This window comes from Kogia breviceps, chromosome 18, assembly GCF_026419965.1.
Source record: "Kogia breviceps isolate mKogBre1 chromosome 18, mKogBre1 haplotype 1, whole genome shotgun sequence".
In the NCBI taxonomy this organism is placed as follows: domain Eukaryota; kingdom Metazoa; phylum Chordata; class Mammalia; order Artiodactyla; family Physeteridae; genus Kogia; species Kogia breviceps.
The window spans coordinates 51,813,825-51,831,689 of NC_081327.1; the positions used below are offsets into that span (position 1 = coordinate 51,813,825).

Sequence of the window (17,865 nt, forward strand, 5' to 3'; positions counted from 1 at the left end):
CCTGAACACAGCTGAAGGGAATACTCCGTCCAATTCTTTCTTCAGGACTAACAAAGAAACTCCCCTGGGGGATGGGGGCTGTGCTGCCTTAATTTAGGCTTTAATCATTGCAAGGGCGCTCTCTGGCCTCGGCCAGCTGGGAGGGAAAGGTCCCTGATTGTTAACTTTTTCTTCCCCGTTTATTTATTTATTTTTGGCTGCGTTGGGTCTTCGTTGCTGCGCGCGGGCTTTCTCTAGTCGTGGTGAGCGGGGACTGCTCTTCCTTGCGGTGTGTGGGCTTCTCATTGCGGTGGCTTCTCTTGTTGCGGAGCACGAGCTCTAGGCGTGCGGGCTTCAGTAAATGTGGTGTTCGGCCTCAGTAGTTGTGGCGCATGGGCTCAGTTGCTCCGCGGCGTGTGGGATCTTCCCAGATCAGGGTTGGAACCCGTGTCCCCTGCATTGGCAGGCGGACTCTTAACCACCACGCCACCAGGGAAGTCCCCTGATTGTTAACTTTAAAGTCACTGTGGATGTGGTGTGAGGTGAGGGCCATGCCCTTTCCGAGTCCAGAGCAAAGGTTCTGGAGTTTCTTCTGCAAAGAACCTTCCCTCATCACAACATGTGAGTGACAGAGCCCATCCCCAGGGCACCCTGGCCAGGGTCCATGCCTCCTCGGGTGCATAAGCATTTTTTGCACATTCCATGGTAGTCAATAGGCTGTTTAATAAGGATTCTTTTAGGACATCTGACTTCAAAGGGGAAAATGTCAAATTTCAGGCAGCCTCCCAAGGCTTAACCATACAGCATTTCCCTTATACCTGATTAGTTTCATGGGCCTGGAGTGTTGGCTGTGTGATTTTCTGGATAAAAATCAGAACCGCTACAAGGCAGATCCAGAATTTATAGCATCTTTTGTGGCCCGGCAGAGACCGGGGACCCTCGGGCATGAATCCTTACTTCACTTTTAAAGAACTTGCCCGTGTGGCCCCCGGGGTCTGGGGATGTTGTAATGCTTCCCGATCCCACTTGCTCTTAAAGTCCACTAACTACACACTGAACTATGTCACAGACAACTGTAGACAGGACAGGGTGGGGGAACTAGGCCCTCCTGCAGACGAGAGACAAATGTGATTGTGGCTCACAGCAGGCGCGGGAAGCACGGCGGCCCTTCGGTGTCACCCACTTCGTGCTCCCTAAAGCTAAGCGCTCGGCCGGGACAGCGTTTCGCAGCTGGCGTGGGGCGTCTGGTCCCTACCTGCCGCCAGCCACAGACCTGTCAGCACAGCCTGAGCCCTGACTTCTCTTCACCCCACGTGCAGCGTTTCTCAAGGACACGCTTGAATGTTCGGGAAATGGGGAAGGTCACACGCCCCCGGGGTACTCTGGGATTTCGGAGCTTCCCCTCCTCTCAGGGTGCATCGTCTGTCATTATATCCCGTGTCCCGTTTCAGGGATGAGCAAACTGAATCTAGGTTAAGAGTCTCGAAGCATGTTGCTCCTTGGGCCACGGTCAAAACTAGGTACAAATGGAGGCATTCCTTAAGTGCGTTCCCCTGGAGATGCTAAACAGTTCGTTCGGCTGCATCCCGAAGAAGGATCACGGTTTCCTGTGCCCACGGGCCACTCATTGGTGTGTCCTTGTGGCAGAGGAGGCAAGAAGATGCAGCTGTGCTCCCCAGGGGACCGTGATCTGACCCCCTACTTCCCAGAGGCGACGTATTTGACTTTGCCAAAGCGGCACAATGTCCCTCAGCCACGTGTTAAAAGGCCACCAGACCCATCTATGATGTTAATTTCCAAGGCAGTGACCACGGCCATCCAGAAATCGAATAACAACGATAAGGGCAGTTGGCAGGGTTTAGCTGAATCCGTTTTCACAGAATCATAAAACGTTAAGGGTGGAAGGGGCCTAGAGGGCGTTTCTTCCACTCTCGTTCCACGGCGGGGACAGGGAGGCCCAGAGAGGGCCATGGCTGCACAAAGGCCACACAGCATTCCTGTTACCCTCTTCCCCGGGGGCTCGGGGGCTCTGGGCAACTTGCTCAGTTTGAAGGCGCAACCAGGCTTCCATCTTCTCTTCATGCAGGGGCCCCGCCCTGTAGCCCAGTGCTCGCGCGCGTGTGCGTGTATGTACGTACGTGTCTGTGGTGTGTGTGCGCGCGGGCACGCGCGTGTGTAGACCCTTCTGAGCTTTCTCGTGGCTTTGGCTGCCCTCCTTATGCGAAGGCATAACCCTAGTAGGCAGGATGGAAGCAGAAGAACCCCCATCGCCTTGAGGATCCTAATTCAGCCTCTCACTCCAGGTGAAGAAGCGCCAGGCACTCTAGAAACTCGCTCCTGTGAGCTGGCAGGAGGGCGTGGGCGGGCCGTGTTCTGATCTGAGCTTTCCCCAGGGCCTGCAGGATCAGTTAGATCCACAAGGAGAGTCTCCACAGGCTGTCTTTTAGGTTAGAGTCCTGATCCAGGTTTGCTTTTTATTAAATGGGTTCCCCCTGAACGGGGGCAGGAGAAGAAACAGAGGAGTTTGGAGACCACCAGGCTTCCCTCCGACGTCTTGCTGGTCAACCTCATCACCACACCGTGACTTGCCCTCCTGGCCGTTCACACCCCAGCACGCGGCTTCAGAAGTCCAGTGACGTGGGAAGGGACGCAGTGCTTTCCCGGCCCACGCCCTTCTCTCCTGCACCGCCTGTGCTGCTTCTCCTGACGAGTCCCCGAGCCGACAGCCACCTCGGACTCTGGCCCTTCCCCTCTTAGCTGAGAAAGCGGGGGGCCCAGAAACTCTCGGGTGACTGCAGAAGAGGAGCTGGTCCTCGCTGGAGGCCAGCTGGGCCACCGCGCAGAAGGGATACACACCAGCTGGGCTGGTCTCCGAGCGCGTCTGGGTGGCACGCTGACCCACAGGCTGGGTGACACGTGTCAGGGACCCTCCTGTGGCAGGACGTCTCCCGTCTCCGCGGGCAGCCGTCGGGAGGTGTGAGGAGAGGGGACAGGGCCGGTCCCTTCGGGGGAAAGATACGTGTGCCTCTCGGAAGCGGAGATGGCTGCCACGTCCCCATCGCCTTCCACCCCAGTGTCTCGGGGCAGAGTGGGGGCCCACCACCCCTCTGGCCTCCTGCCTGCCTGTCTCCCCAGCTCCTGCCCTCTGCTCTCCCTGCAGGACTTTGGCAAGTGCCCGCGACTGAGGCTGTTTACTCAGGAGTACATCCTTGCCTTGAACGAGCTCAACGCGGGGATGGAGGTGGTGAAGAAGTTCATTCAGAGGTGGGTTCCTCAGCCGGGCCCCCTCCCCTTCCTGGCCTGCAAGCCAGCTTTCCTCTGCACCCAGAACCACTCACTCCATTGATGCCTGGAGAGGAGCTGCTGGCGTTCAGAGGCCCCAAGCGTCTCATCTTCTACGAGGGTCTCCTGCGTCCTCCTGACCCCCACGTGGTCTGAGGCACTCGCTTGCTGTGTGACATTGAGCCAGTCGCTGTACCTCTCTGATCCTCTGTCCTCTGCTGTCCACAGGGGTTGTCGTGCAGTTAAATAAGATGATATACGAGGAAGCCCCTAGCACAGTGCCTGATGCTCAGTAGGAACTCAGGAAATGGTTAACAGTCCTAAATAATAAGAGTGTTTCTGTGGATCCCACCTGTGGGTGCTGGGTGCGTAGGGAAGGATCTCCTGCTAGGCCAGGAGAGTCGTCATTGAGGATTTGAATAGCCACCTCCCAGACTTGTCCTAGAGGAAGCCTGATATTCTGACTCTTACTTTTGGTGTTTGGGACGGGGAGGGGGTGCTTCTGCTTTGATTTTTAAAATTTTTCTCTGTGCCTCAATTTCCTCATCTGTGAGATGAGAACTACAGTACTTACTTCATCTAGGTAACGCGAGGATCCTGGGAGCTTATACACATAAACACCAAGAACAGTGCCTGAGTGTGATGGCAACGTTAGAGGTCGTCAGCTCTTCTCTTCTCATTTTTTAAGAAAATCGTGATAGCCTGTTTAAGCCAGTTCCAAAAGAGAGTCACCTGGAACTCACAAGGCATTTCCAAACCCAAAGAATGTGTCCTTCTGGGCACTTCCCTGGCAGTGCAGTGGTTAAGACTCGGCACTTCCGCTGCAGGGGGCACGGGTTCCATCCCTACTCGGGGAACTGAGATCCTGCATGCTGCGCGGAGCGGCCAAAAACAAATAGATAAATTTTTTGTTTTAAAAGTTGTCCTGCTAGAACCCTGGTGAGTCCAAGGTCCCTTTAAAGCACCCAGTAATGGTTTATGAAATTGTTTCAGGTTAGGCCTCTTAGTCCCAGCGGCCACACCGATCTTCCAGGAGTGTTACAGGTATTATCCCCAGGCCCCAAACAGCCCCGGGAGTAGGGATATCGGCCCCATTTTACAGATGAGAAAACTGAGGCACAGACACCGCTGTGACGAATAACAATGGCTGGCATTTATGGAGCACTTAGCAAATGTGTCCCAGACCTCATGCTAGGCCAGGATCAGGGTGACCATAATAACTTTTCTTTCAAAGCAGGCCACTTGGAAAGGAGAATGAGGTGAATAATAATAGTTACAGAGCCACTGGGCATGAATTACAGACACAGGACGTATGTCCACTGTCTGCTAACTCCTCCCATGAATTAGAAAATTAGATCCTCATGGTACCCACGGAGGAGGGGGCCGCTGTCCCCATTTTATAGCTTAGGAAAGAGCGGAGAGTTTAGGCAGCTTGCCGAGGCCACTCAGCTGGGCGCGATCCCGGGCGCCCTGGCTCTGGAGCCCGCGGTCCAGAGCTTGGCTCTCTGCTGCCTGCGCGAGGCAGAGCCAGGGCGCCAATCCTGGTGTTGCCAACTCCCCAGGAGAGGACTTGGGGTGCCCCCATCCCACCCCCCGGTGTGTGTCGGAAGGGCACCCCGGCCTCCCCCTCCTCCTTGCCGTCACCTTCTCACCTAGCCCTCTGCTCTTTTCCAGCATGCACGGTCCCACGGGGCACTGCCCCCACCCCCGGGTCCTGCCCAACCTGGTGGCTGTGTGCCTGGCCGCCATCTACTCCTGCTACGAAGAGTTCATCAACAGGTCAGTCCCCACCTCCTCGGGAGGGCCTGGGTGGGACACGCTTGCCCCGAGGACGGTGACCTGTACACACCTGGCCAGGTAGGGGAGTGGAGCGGCTTCCACCGGACCTACCTCAAGTGTGTTTGCCAAACCCCCTGTGCTCACTGGTGCCAGGGCCCAGAACCCAGGGATGTGACTGGAAAAGCAAACACTGTGAATCAATACAGGCACCGCAAGGCCGTCGTGTTGACTTGGCTTTAGGAGCAAGTGTTTTATTCTGAAGATTTCTCACCACCGGGCACATGTAACCGGAAGAAGGCATGACAGAGCCGCTGTCCTGGGTCCCCCAGGATTTGGGTGCAAGCAGCTTATTAGGGAGGTAACCCCAGGAAGCAGTGGGAGGGAGCCTGGGAAGGGAGGACGGCCAGCAGACTCGATGTTCGTAAGCAGGTGACCACTGCAGGCACCTGTGCGTGTCCCAGTGGGACCTCCCGGGAGACTGGAATGTTCTCTCAGAGTCCCTCCCCTGAGGGATGATGACACGGGGGGTTACTTACCAGCTCCCACTCTTCCCGGATTGAGGTTGGCTCCTGGGATGCAGAGTGACGTGGATGCCGTTAGTCATATAGAACTTTCTATGGTGATCTCTGGGGTCATCAGAGAAGGTATGATGTGCAGGGCACAGAGGGCATCTGCTGCAGCCGCCCTGTCCAGTTGTTCGGGTGGTGTACTGCACAACTCGGAGAGGACCAGAATGTGTCTAGGCACCTCTAGAGCTGGGAGCATTGCAGGAACATATTTCAGTCCTTAAAGAAAAGGCAGTGGAGCATCACTGAAAACCTCTGCAAACGGGGCAACCTGAAGATGTCATGCTGGTCATTCCCAGGTGCCTCTTCATGCCCTACAGCATGTTATATTAAAAGCCAAAAAAAAAGAGGCAGTAGAGAGTAATGCATGGCCTGTACAGCCATCCTCGGCATCCCTGTGTACATGGATGGTCGCTTGCCCTTGGCCTCATACACTGCAGCTCTGGAGCTGATCTGCATGCATTTCAAACCCAGGCCACCCCAGGAAGTAGGAAGAGCATCAGGAGTGTCACAGACTCGCAGCCTCTGCCTCATCCAGCCTCCCCTGGCTCGCTCCGCAGACGCCTGAGCCGGGACTTAGGTTTCGGGGCAGGAACAGGAAAGAGCACCTGCCAGCGTTTTCCCTCTGCGTCTCCAAGGCTTTGCTTGGGTTCCCTAGAGCAGAGTTTCCCTGACTTGGGAGCAGGAAGCAGAGTGGAATCTCTCTCTCTCTCATTCCCCACCCTAGGAGAAGGGCAGAGATGGAAAGGACCAGCATTAGGACCCGTGCACGCTGTTACACGTAGAGGGGACCGGGGATGGCAACAGCCAGCCTTTGTCCTTCTCTCATCCTTTCGACACTTGTTTAGTGAGTGTCCCTGCTGTACCAGGTGCTGAAGGGGCCCCTGCCCTCCCAGAGCGGATGGTGTAGCAGTGGATGGAGGGCTGGGAGTGAGAAAGCGAGCGGCTTCATCAGGGCCGCGATGACAGAAGCCAGAGGCGTCATTAACGTGGTCCACGGCAAGGAGTCTCAACCCTGGCTGCGTGTCAGTCACCCGGGAAGGCTTTGCAGAAGCTAAACACACGTAAACCCTGGGACCCAGCTCCTCCTCACTCTGGTATATTCATCAGAAGGCATGTAATAGGAAGGTTTACAGCAGCATTATTTGTAATAGCCCCAAACTAAAATCTGCCTCAACGCCAGTGTCCTACAGCAGTAGCACGGGTACCCTTGGGGTGTGTCCACGCGAAGGCATGCTGCAGGACAGCAAGAATGAACAAACCAGTGCAACCAGCAAGCTGTGAACTAGTCTCACAGACATAGCATGGAGCAAAAGAAGCCAGACCCGCAAGATACATAGAGCGTGAATCTCGTTCCCTGAGTTTCAAGAACAGGCAAAACGAATCTCTGGTGATAGAGGTCAGAACAGTGGCAGCCTCCGGGCAGGGAGTTAGGTGGAAAGGCGTGAGAGGAGCTTCCGGGTTCTTGGAAATGCTTCACATCTTGATCTTGGTCAGTGTTTCTCAGCTGGGGGCCACTCTGACCCCCAGGGGATATCTGGCAACGTCCGGAGACATTCTGGGCTGCAGAAGGAGGGGTGCTGCTGAACACGCTGCCATGCTCAGAGCAGCCCGGAGTCATCTGAACCGTCTCGCCCCAAACGTCGGAAGTATCAAGAAGGAGGAGCCCTGGTCTGCTGGCCGTTTATTACACAGGGGAATTGGTGATCGTCACAAAGCTCTGCACCTAAGATTTGTGGATGAGACTGAACTGATGTTACCCCCGGGGTGTGCTGGAGCCCAGGCACATTTGAAAGCACATCTCTTCGCAATTCTACAGTCAGGGATGACACGTTGGTAGCTTGAATTCAATCATGGGGGCAGAATTTACACCAAGAAAATTGGCAGACAGTACCAATCAGGCCTCCTTTTTTTTCTGGAGACTTGGTAGTTAGACATTTACCCGCATCCCACCGGTTATATCTTAAAGAAACAGAAGAAAAAAAAAAAAGGTGTCTGGGCCCCACCCACTGCAATTCTGATTTAATTGGGATGCCCCCGGCATCGGGTTCTTTCTCTTTTTTAACACCTTAGGCAAGTGGAGTATGTGGCCAGAGTTGAGGACCCCTGCTCTAGGGGGAAGTGAGGAAGGGATTCTGCAGGGATGATATTTAAATTGACACCTGCTGGCTGTCAGCAAGGCAAGAGGACAAGATGATCCAGGCAGGGGGAACGGCATGTGCAAAGGCCCGGCAGTTCAGGTGGAGCTGCCATTGGGCACACGTCCTACCCGTGGTCCTTAAACACCTGCTTCAGTGTCCCCTGGAGGGCTGCTTGAAAATGCAGACTCCTGGACGCAGCATTTCCGGGCAGGGCCCAGGAGTCTGCATTCCTAAACTCCACAAGTGATCTGCTCCACGCTGAAGTCCACTGCAGGGGAGGAAGTGAAGGAAACTGAGTGTGCCCTGGGCAGAGGGAGGGGCAGAGGCAGAAGACGAAGTTGGAGGGGGGAAAGCCAGGCCACGGAGAGACTTGTACCACTGAGCTTCTCCCACCTCCACCTCCCGTGCTGAGCTGCTCCTGGGGTCATGTCAGCGGGTCTGCGGCAGGGCCTGAGCCTCTGCTTGTCTCATAGACTCCCAGTAATGCCGCCGCTGCTGGTTGGGGACCATGCTTTGAGTGGCGGAGCTGTGCCCGTGTGTCAGTTGTGGAGGTTTTATTCTAAGGGCGTTGTAGTCGCTGATGGGTTTTAAGTAGAGAAGGGACTTGGCGAGATGTCAGTTTCCAGACTGCCCTCTGGCTGCCGCCGCAGAGGCCAAGCACGACCTTGGCGGTCCCAGTAGGCGGCGGTTGCTACTAGGTGCCCAGGGTGGAGGCCTGGGGAGGGCGAGGCGGGCCCCGCTGCCTCCGGCTCAGGCCTGCCCTGATTCCCTGCTCAAGAGAGCCCAGCCCCCTCGGAGCCCACAGTAGTTGGGGATCCAAGTGCTGCCCTCACCTCCCCCAGGAAATCACGCCGAGGGCTGCAAGACCTTCCCTAGGCTCAGGTCCATCCCACCCCCTTGGTCAGTCCCTGGAAGATAAAACCCCATGCCGTCTACCGGGCCCATCTGCGGCGCTCTCAGTGGGTACGTGATGTACTTGGCGCACAAAAAAAAAACAGACAACTTGACCCAGGTTAGCATAGCTCGCTGGAAAATCACCCAATCTGAGCCAAGCAGCCTTGAAAATCCACTCCTAAATCCCAGCAAAGGCAAAGGGGATGGAGCTCAGCACTGGGTAGCAAGTTAGCTCTGAGTAACTACACCGCATCCTCCCCCGGACCACACGCGGTTTTCCATCAGGCATAGAATTCTCGGACTTTAGCTAAAGGGTTTTGTTTTTCTCCAGCAAAGCTTAAAGTGTATTTATCAAACACCCTTGGCGGGCTCAGCTCAGGCCTGGCTCGTGGCAGATGCTGGACAAATTCAGGCCCTCTGAGCACGCTGGGTGTGAGCTCTGTGCTTGAGCCAGTCCTTGTGCGCGGGGAGCACGCGCGTCTCTTTGGAAGCCCAGGCGCGTGCACGTGGCCCGTTTAGGGAAGGACTGGACGAGCAGCTGTTTGTGATCACATCATCGTGCTCCGCGTCTCTTGGAGCAGTGACCTCAAGCGTGACTGCACACACCGGGAGCCCTAAACGTGACCGGTGTCCGGACCCCACCCTAGAGATTCCGACCTAATGGGACCTTAGGATGTTTAGAAGTGCCTCAAGGGACGCTGGCGTCCAGCCAGGGGTGGAAGGTTCTGGCACAGGGGCAGGAAGGGTGAGAGCGGCGGGTGGAAGAAATCAGGGAAGGCTTTGTGGGGGAGGAGGAGCCGCGTGGGGTCGTGCAGGATCTTGGACATGCAGTCAGAGACCTGGTTTCAAATCCCAGTCCTCTCCACTTACGAGCCATGATGTCATCAGGTAGTCATTGGACCTCTGGTAGCATCTTTCCTCCCCCGTAATGTGGAGATGGTAATACCTACCATTCAGAGATATCTGAGCATGTCTGTGTGATATAGCACTGAGCACCGTGCCAGCCCAGGGGCACCAACAAAGGAAGCCCACTGCCGGAGTTACCTCCGTCCTGACCCGCCTCCCCGTAATGTTTGGAAGCATCCAGTGAGGAGGCGCTTTACCCAGACTCAAAGCTCTGACAAGTCCTGCTGTAAAGAGGCCCAGCATTTCCCAAACACATGTGACCTCAATGACCACAGCGCCCTTTCCTCAGCTAACACCTGTTAACCCCCTGCACAAGCATCGTTCCTCTAGGCGGTGGAGATGCCGCGAGGGGCGGGGTGGGGGGGGTCAGCCCAGAGTGGTGGGGTGCTGCAGACAGGAGGGACGTGCAGACGCCAGGGCGCTAGCATCTGGGGTTTGGGATCCCTTTGAAGGGTGTTCCCAGGTGGAGGGCAGAAGCTGAACTTTTCTCACCCAGCAGGGATGGGGCCGCAGAGGTGGGGCCTGGGCCCTGCCCCGAGGACATTAGGGGGAGGGGGACAGTTAGACCAGAGGAAGCAACTAGAAGCAGAATCGCTGCTAGCAGGTCTCATAGGTGTGTCCGGAAGGTGGCCAGGGAAGGCGTCTTGGTGGAGGTGAACGCCAGGGGCCTTACGGGTCTCGTGTAGAGGTTAACATCACTTACTCGTTCCACAAGCGTGTCGACCGCCTGCTATGTGCTGGGAGTACAGCACGTGCCTCGATGACAGGCGGCCCGGTTTGGGTGCCATCCCCCGCTCTCCCTGTCTGGAGGCCTTGAGGGAGCCCGTCTCCTCGCCGGCGGGGAGGGATACAGTAGCACCAGCTCACCGCACCGCCGTGGGGGTCCCGGGGCCCTTGGCCGCGTGCAGCCTGGCGCTTGGGAGCACCCACCAGGTGGCAGCTCGCGGCTTCTGTGACCCGCCCCCAGGGCCCTCGCTCACGGCCCTCTCCACCTCTCCCCCAGCCGCGACAATTCCCCCAGCCTGAAGGAGATCCGGAACGGCTGCCAGCAGCCCTGCGACCGGAAGCCCACTTTACCTCTGCGCCTTCTGCACCCCAGCCCGGACCTGGTGTCTCAGGAAGCCACGCTGTCCGAGGCGCGGCTCAAGTCGGTGGTCGTGGCCTCCAGCGAGATCCACGTGGAGGTGGAGCCCGCCAGCACTGCCAAGCCGGCGCTGACGGCCAGCGTGGGCAACGACAGCGAGCCCAACCTCATCGACTGCCTCATGGTCAGCCCCGCCTGCAGCACCATGAGCATCGAGCTGGGCCCCCAGGCCGACCGCACGCTCGGCTGCTACGTGGAGATCCTGAAGCTGCTGTGAGTGCCCCCCGGCCCGCCTGGTACCCTCGGGGTGGGGAGGGGGCTTGCAGCTGGCTGGAGGCGTGCAGGGGCGGGCGTGCTGAGTGTGGGTGCACAGGATGCAGATGTAGGGTGCGAGGGCACTTGCTCGGGGGGGTGTGCACGCGGGGCTGTGTGTGTACGTGTACGCGCGAGGATCTGGACGCGTGTCTAGGGGATAGGCACGAGCACGGTGTCCCCGCCTGTGTCCGTGAGCTTGAGAACGTGTGAGCGCGTACGCCTGCCAGGATGCACTTCAGCGCACGGGGCCCGAGGACGTCTGTGAGCGTGTGGACACCTCTGCGTGTTGTGTACGCTGTGGGCTCACTCTGAATCTGTAGCTGTCCCCGTGTGAGTGTAAGTGGCTTTGGATGTACGAGGGCATAGCAGCATACGGGTGATCGCCCGAGTTGCTGTGCGTTGCGTGTGTCTGTGTGTCTGCATACAGGAGTTGGGTATGGGGGGCATGTGGGTTTCTCTATAGGGGCAGTGTGTGTGTTTTGAGTGCCTGTGAGTGTAAGTCCACAGGTGCAGGTGTGTCTGGGTGCCCGTGCCGCTTCGGTGCATGAGCGGCTCCGAGCACAGCATTGTGGATACGAGCACTTGTGCACGAGAGCTGGAGTGTGTGTGTATGTTCTCTGTGTACGTGTGCAGACATGCCTGTGAGCCGGCGTGTGGGTGTGTTTCCGTGTCACATGGTCCGTGCACGCTTCGTGAGTGTGGCGTGTACTTGCCGTCAAGTTCCAGCAGTTGCCCCCGTGCAGCCTCACCCGCCGGGCGGGGCAGGGAGCGTGGCACCGCCGATCAGGCTCCACGCGCCTGGCTGGTGGGAGGAGCTCTTAGCAGGAGCCGGAGACCCGGTCTGCTCTGGCTGGTGCTTCTGAGCTGAGTGCTTCGGGCCGTGCCTGCCCCTCCCTGAGCCTCAGTTGTGTGACTCTGGAATGGAGGGGGGTCTTAGTCTTTGACCCCCAAGGGTCTTTCCAGTTCCACCGTTCACACCCCAGACCCGTCTCGGACTATGTGCTCCTGGGCCTCAGCCCCAGGCTCAGGGCCTTGCTGTCACTCCCTTGCGCCCCGCGCCGAGCTCTGCAGTCCTGTGGACCAGCTGGGCCTGGAGAACCCAGCAGATCAGATGCCTCCCGCACTTGCTCCCGCCAGCTCTCTGTCCTGCAGAGCAGGACTTGGCGCCACTTGCGGGGGTGGGCATTGCCCGGCGCAGTTGGTGGTGGCACGTGGGCTTTTCCGAGGGGTTGGGGGCATGACGGCGTGGTCGCGTCTGACCGACGCCCGGTGCTTATCTAATGTCGGGGCCTCAGGGCCCCTCGATCTGGGGGGCCTGCCTCCTGGGGCTCGTCGGTGTTGCTCGTCTCTGCGGCGCCCGTTCTGCCCTCGTGAACGGGGTGCTGCCCGGGGTGTGCTCGTGGTCCGCAGCCTGGTGAGCTGGTGAATGAGAGCTGCCTAGGGGTGCCCCCGTTCACGCTCTAAAAGCAAGGCCCGTGGTGTCTGTGGAGGTGAGCACGCGTGTGCGCACACAGGCGTACACGTTACGCGGTGGCTTCTCGTGCTTGGAGGTGACTCTGGATGCAGCGTCCCCAAACTCTTCCTCTGCCCTTGCTTTGGCCCCGGAGAGGAGAGGGGGAGGCCTCCCGTGGTTCCGGCAGCCGAGGCCAGCTGAGGGCACGACCGGATTAGCGAGATCCCTACCTAAAGCAGATTCAAAATTCTGCTCAGAGACCATCTCCGAGAACACATCTCAGTCTCTTGAAGGCTGGAGGAGTCCCCGCTGTCTCCCAGGGCGGCGGTCAGCCCTCCGAGGGACCGGCCAGCCGCGGCCCACATCTCCTCCTCATCTGGCCGGGCCCGGCTCTCCTCCTGCGGCCCCGACTCCGGCTGTTTTCCGCCAACACCTGGAACTCCCAGACCTTCTGCCAGTTCGGACCCTGACTCGTATTTCTCATTAAACCCTAAGGGTTTGAGTTTCATCGTGCAGTTGACACACATTTTTTTTCCTTCTTCATAAACATGCTCATGAATGAGGACTCTGTTCTTCCTGATCTGCTTCCAGACCTCCTGCCTGCCCGCGTTGCCCAGCTGCCAGGTCATGGGTGGGGGTCAGGGGGCCCGTCAGAGGCTGCCTGCTGGGCGCTGGGCGGTGTTCCTGACCACTGCTCAGGGCAGCACATCCCGCCCCACCCGGAGATCTCCACGAAGCAGGGTTTATACGTCCAGAAGCCTTTTTCACCTTGCGGGAGCGCAGAGCACGATTTGGGCCCGGTCACTTCTTTTCCTAGCAGCTTTCTTTCTCTAACTCTGCTGCCTGCTTGAGTCCCTGGCCCACTGGAGGGCCTCACATGTGTCAAACCCGCAAAACCCCAGCAGCTCGAAGTGCTCCAAAGCATGACACGTTGGAAAAAGCACAGATTCAGAGCCAGACTGCCGGGTTCAGGGCCCGGGGGTGTCAGTGTTAGCTTGTGACCTTGCGCTGGTTACCCACCCTCTCTGAGTCGAGCTGCCCCCAGCCATTAGAGGGCATGGCTTTGGGCCCCAGCACAGAGCAGGTGTCTTGCAGGCATGGACACCGGGCAGATGGGAGTTACTACACTTTCTGACTACAACTGTATTTCCCCTATTTTAAGGTACCGTTGGGAGGAAGACACATCATCGATTTAATAACAGCACTTTGAGAGGGGGAAAAAAACAAACAAACAAACCACGAATGTGGCATTCAGTGCAGACTCAGTTTGCAAGAAGCGTGCATCTGAGAATTGAGGAAATGCGGCCATAGGACTTAGTCTGCTGTGTAACTGCAGGCAGTGTTCTTGGCTTCTCTGGGCCTCAGTTTTCTCATCTGTAAAATGGGTGTCTTCCTCAGAGGGGCTATTGGGAGAATTTAGGACTTGGCGAGAGTGGACTGCTGTTATCAATAGGACGGCTCCCCAGATGAGAGTAATGTGTAAAGATTGGAAGGACAGAGGCTCTAATGTGGAATTGAGGGGTCCGGTCAGTGCATCGTGGGGGCCAAAGAAGCCATGCTTAGGGCCTGGGCCCAGCCTGGCAGGCCGCGTCCACAGGAGCAGGCGGGCACCGCTCCATCCCGAGAGAATGGACAGGGGCCCTGATTCGTGGTGTTCCCATCAGAGGGCCCTCCAACAGTTAGAATTTAACACCTTTGGAAAGTAACGTAAACTGCAAAACGTTCCCTGGAGACTCAAAAAAGGAACACTCTTCCCAGCACAGGTCAAGGCTGACTCTGAGATCATCACCCTGTGAGGCCCAAGCTGGGTGGTACGCTGGAAAGAATGTGTACTTGGGAGCGGGACAGAGCAGGTTTGGCCTGTAGTTGTTTGGATTCTAGCTCTTAGCCTCCTGGGCACGTGTGTGCGGCTCACACATTTGTTTACCCACCTATTTATGCACTCTTTCATCAACCACTGACTGCACACTCAGGTGGGCCAGACTCTGTGCTAAATGCTGGGGATCCAACGCCACCCCCGCTCTCAGTCCCTCTGAATCCGAGTAGCACCAAGTTCTCAAAGCAGCAACATTGCCTGCCCGGTGGGATGGAGTGTGGGAATCTCCTGGCACACGTGTGGCCCCAGGCAAAGGGACGCCCTTCCGTCCAGGAAGAGAAAAGAGCCGCCACCATGAGGGAGAGATGGGCACATCCACTGTTTTCTGATCAGCTCGAATCTGGCTACTTGTTACTTTTGCAAACACATGGATTTTGAAAGAGGCCTCGGTGGGCTGGAGGTCGGCTGGAAGACGCCTCACCCCTCGGGGCCTTTAGGGAAAATGCAGACGGACTTGGGGGTGTCCTCGTGACCGGGAAGCATGACAGTGACTAGAATGTGGAAGGCGGGCGCCGGGGATATCGCCCAGGACCGCCCTGCTCCGTGAAGGACTGGCTCAGCCAGATAGCGCAGCTCTGCTGAGCGGAAACGCCAGGAGTTCAGTGCAGGGAAGGGGGGGGGTACTGTCTGGGGGCTTGGAGACCCTGGCGGACAGGGCGTGGCTGGAATAGCCTCCAGCAGGCAGAGAGTTGGAGAAGGAGGTTGCAGGCGACCGCCGCGGCCAGGGTGAAGCCCGTGAGTGTGGGGGGAGTCCGATGAGGCTCCGGGGTGGGGTGGAGCCCAGTCAGCATCTCTGTCCTCGCGCGGGTCCTCAGGCCCCAGACACCACCGGTGCCAGCCGTCCCTGCAGGTCCGCTCACCGTCTGCCAGCCTCCGTCTTCCCAGTGGGACTCGGCGGCGGGAGCCGGGTGCCCGGGGACGGGGCTGGAAGGACCACCTCACCTCCTTGGTTGAACGTCAGCCAGACTGGGGTCCAGGCTTCTCCCCCACCGTTCAACTGATCGTCTGATCTTGGACAACGAGTCCGCCTCTCTGGGCCTCGGTCTCCCAGTCGTGCAATAAGGATGGTGGCGCCTGTCCGTGCGTTCTGGCTCTCAGGGCTGCCTCGAGAATTCAGCGCATTCGTGCGTGCCACGCGTTCGCCACGCCGCCTGGCAGCCTGCGGGCTGGCGGCAGGGACAGGCGCCCCCGTCTCCAGGGTCGGCATCTCCGTGCTCGGGCTTCTGGCGAGGGTTTTGCATGAGGTCTGCAGAGCAGCAGAAACACACACGTGTGTGTACGTTTAGTGTATGTGGGCGTATAGGTGGACGGATCAGCTTGGCATATTTCAGATGCAGCTTCCTGGGGCTCGTGGCCACTATGTGGAACCCAGACACTGCCCGGAGCGTTTGAGGCCAGTGGATCTGCCTGCAGCCCTGGAGCGTCCCTGGTGGGGTGACGAGGCAGAGAAGGGGATTCGCCCAGGTCCCCAACGCCAGATATAAAGGCCACTCGTTTCTCACCTTGGAGTTTTCATTTGAATATACATTTACTTATTTTATTTATTTTTGGCTGCGTTGGGTCTTTGTTGCCGCGCGCGGGTTTTTCTCTAGTTGCGGCGAGCGGGGGCTGCTCTTGGTTGTGGTGCGCGGGCCGCTCGTTGCGGTGGCTTCTCGTTGCGGAGCATGGGCTCTAGGCGCGTGGCCTTCAGTAGTTGCGGCACGCGGGCTCAGTAGTTGTGGCTCGCGGGCTCTAGAGCGCAGGCTCAGTAGTTGTGGCGCACGGGCCTAGTTGGCTCCACGGCATGTGGGATCTTCCCGGACCAGGGCTCGAACCCGTGTCCCCTGCTTGGCAGGCGGATTCTTCACCACTGCGCCACCAGGGAAGCCCTGTCACCTTGGATTTTAATCCCTGGGCCAGCCAGTTGCCTTTTGAGGGAGCAGATACTCGTGCGTGTGATGGCAGGAGCAGGACAGAATGAGCTGTGCCCCTGACACGCCCTTCTGGCACCCTGGGCTGCGTTAGGTGCCTCGCTCATGGTCTTCTAGAAAGGCCATGGACCTCCCCTTGGTCTCCCAGGCCTCGCTGTGCCCTAGCTCACCCCCAGGGGCCCCTTTGAGGGCCCCACCAGCACCCCACCCCAGGGAGCCACACACAGCATGCTCCAGGCTGTGGCCGCGACAGAGCCAGGGTTCAGCTTGGGCGCTGCGATCACACAGCCGTCAGGGCCAGGCCTGCCTGTGCCAGACCCGTGTGCTGGGGGCTTCGGCTTCTCAGAGGCTTGCTTGGCCCCCGTGCCCTCAGGCTGGTGTGGTCTCCCCATGCCATGCAGACGATTCCGTGAAATCGGGGGCAATGGTCTGCTTGGAGGAAGCACCTTGTCCGCGAGACAGCTCAGAGCTCTGGTTTCACAGCACCTGTCAAGCTGGGTTACAAATTCTACCAAGTGTGCATTGCCTCTGCCGGGCCAAGGCGGCCGCCCCGAGTCCTCGGAACCACTCTTCCCTCATTTCCCACGTCCACCCCTCACCGGCCCAGCTTGTCTCTGGTGTTACCTACGCCTCCCCCCCCCACCGCCCCCGCCAAGCAAGGGAAAGGAAGTCCTCAGCCCCGTAGGCTCTAAACCGCTCGCGGAGAGCAGCCCGAGGCCAGAGGGCTGGATTTCCTGCTCACGGAGCCTCGTTCAAGTCCGGCTTCTCCCCTCATGAGCTCTGTGATCTTCAGCAGGTGTCCTGACCTCTCTGGGCCTCCATTTCTCATCTGGAAATGGGGGTTATAGGATTCAATGTGTGCTGCTTGACACCTGAGGCCCGTCGGAGGCCCTCAGGATGCTTAAGGCACCTGGTTCACACTCCCCTTCCTCCCTGAGCCCAGGAAGGCCTGGCTATCCTGTCCTTCCTGCAGGTGGGCTCAGGCCTCTCACAGCCCGGCCTGCAGCTCTCCCTTCCGCCCCGGCTCAGCCTGGCCTGCCCGCCCTGAGGCCGGCACTCCTCTCAGGGGGCTCCTGGCAGGCGAGCTGCTGGCCGCGGGGATGCCACGCCCATCCCGTGGGCCTGGCCAGGCCCCAGGCTCCTAGCTTCCCAGTCTCTGCCCAACACACCCACCATGTACCCTGAAATGGGTCAGACCGGACATTTGGAGCAAGTCCAGGAGCCAGCTGCAAACTTGGAGCTGGGCAGGGCCCAGGCCAGAAAAGAAGTCTGTCTGCCTCTTCCTCTTCCTTCACCCCTTCGTCCTCCCCCTGGTCCTGCGTGAGCTGCCATGACAGAGCCTTCAGGAGGCCGAGCTCCAGGCTGGGGAGACGCTTTCACCTAGACCCCTGCCCCGACCTCCCACTGAGCTGAGCACCTGGACCCAGTGACACACGCTGTTCATTGATCACGTCCCCTTCCTCCGGAGTGAGCCATGGTCCGGGCTGTGTCTGTCCGGGAGCCCAGCAGGTGCCTGCACACCAGGCACGGCCACAGCTCCTCTGACACCCACTCTGATTATGGGTGATTTAAACAGTCCTGTATTTAATGGCATTTCTACATTGAACATATTTTTTTAAAGCAAAAGAAAAACGAGTACGTGCCCTTTTTTGAGAAAGGGAACAGGCCTTCCTCTGCAGG

At 58.3% G+C, this 17,865-nt stretch overlaps 1 protein-coding gene across 2 annotated transcripts in view; it reads left to right on the top strand.

The window, feature by feature from the left end:
• CMIP (c-Maf inducing protein) overlaps nucleotides 1-17,865 on the top strand; it is a 240,068-nt gene that overhangs the window by 204,104 nt on the left and 18,099 nt on the right. For both annotated transcript variants that reach the window (XM_059046047.2, XM_067019834.1), the window contains 3 exons: nucleotides 3,140-3,243; nucleotides 4,936-5,040; nucleotides 10,551-10,904. In XM_059046047.2, coding sequence (XP_058902030.1) covers nucleotides 3,140-3,243; nucleotides 4,936-5,040; nucleotides 10,551-10,904 — 563 coding nt within the window. The remainder of the gene's footprint in view (nucleotides 1-3,139; nucleotides 3,244-4,935; nucleotides 5,041-10,550; nucleotides 10,905-17,865) is intronic.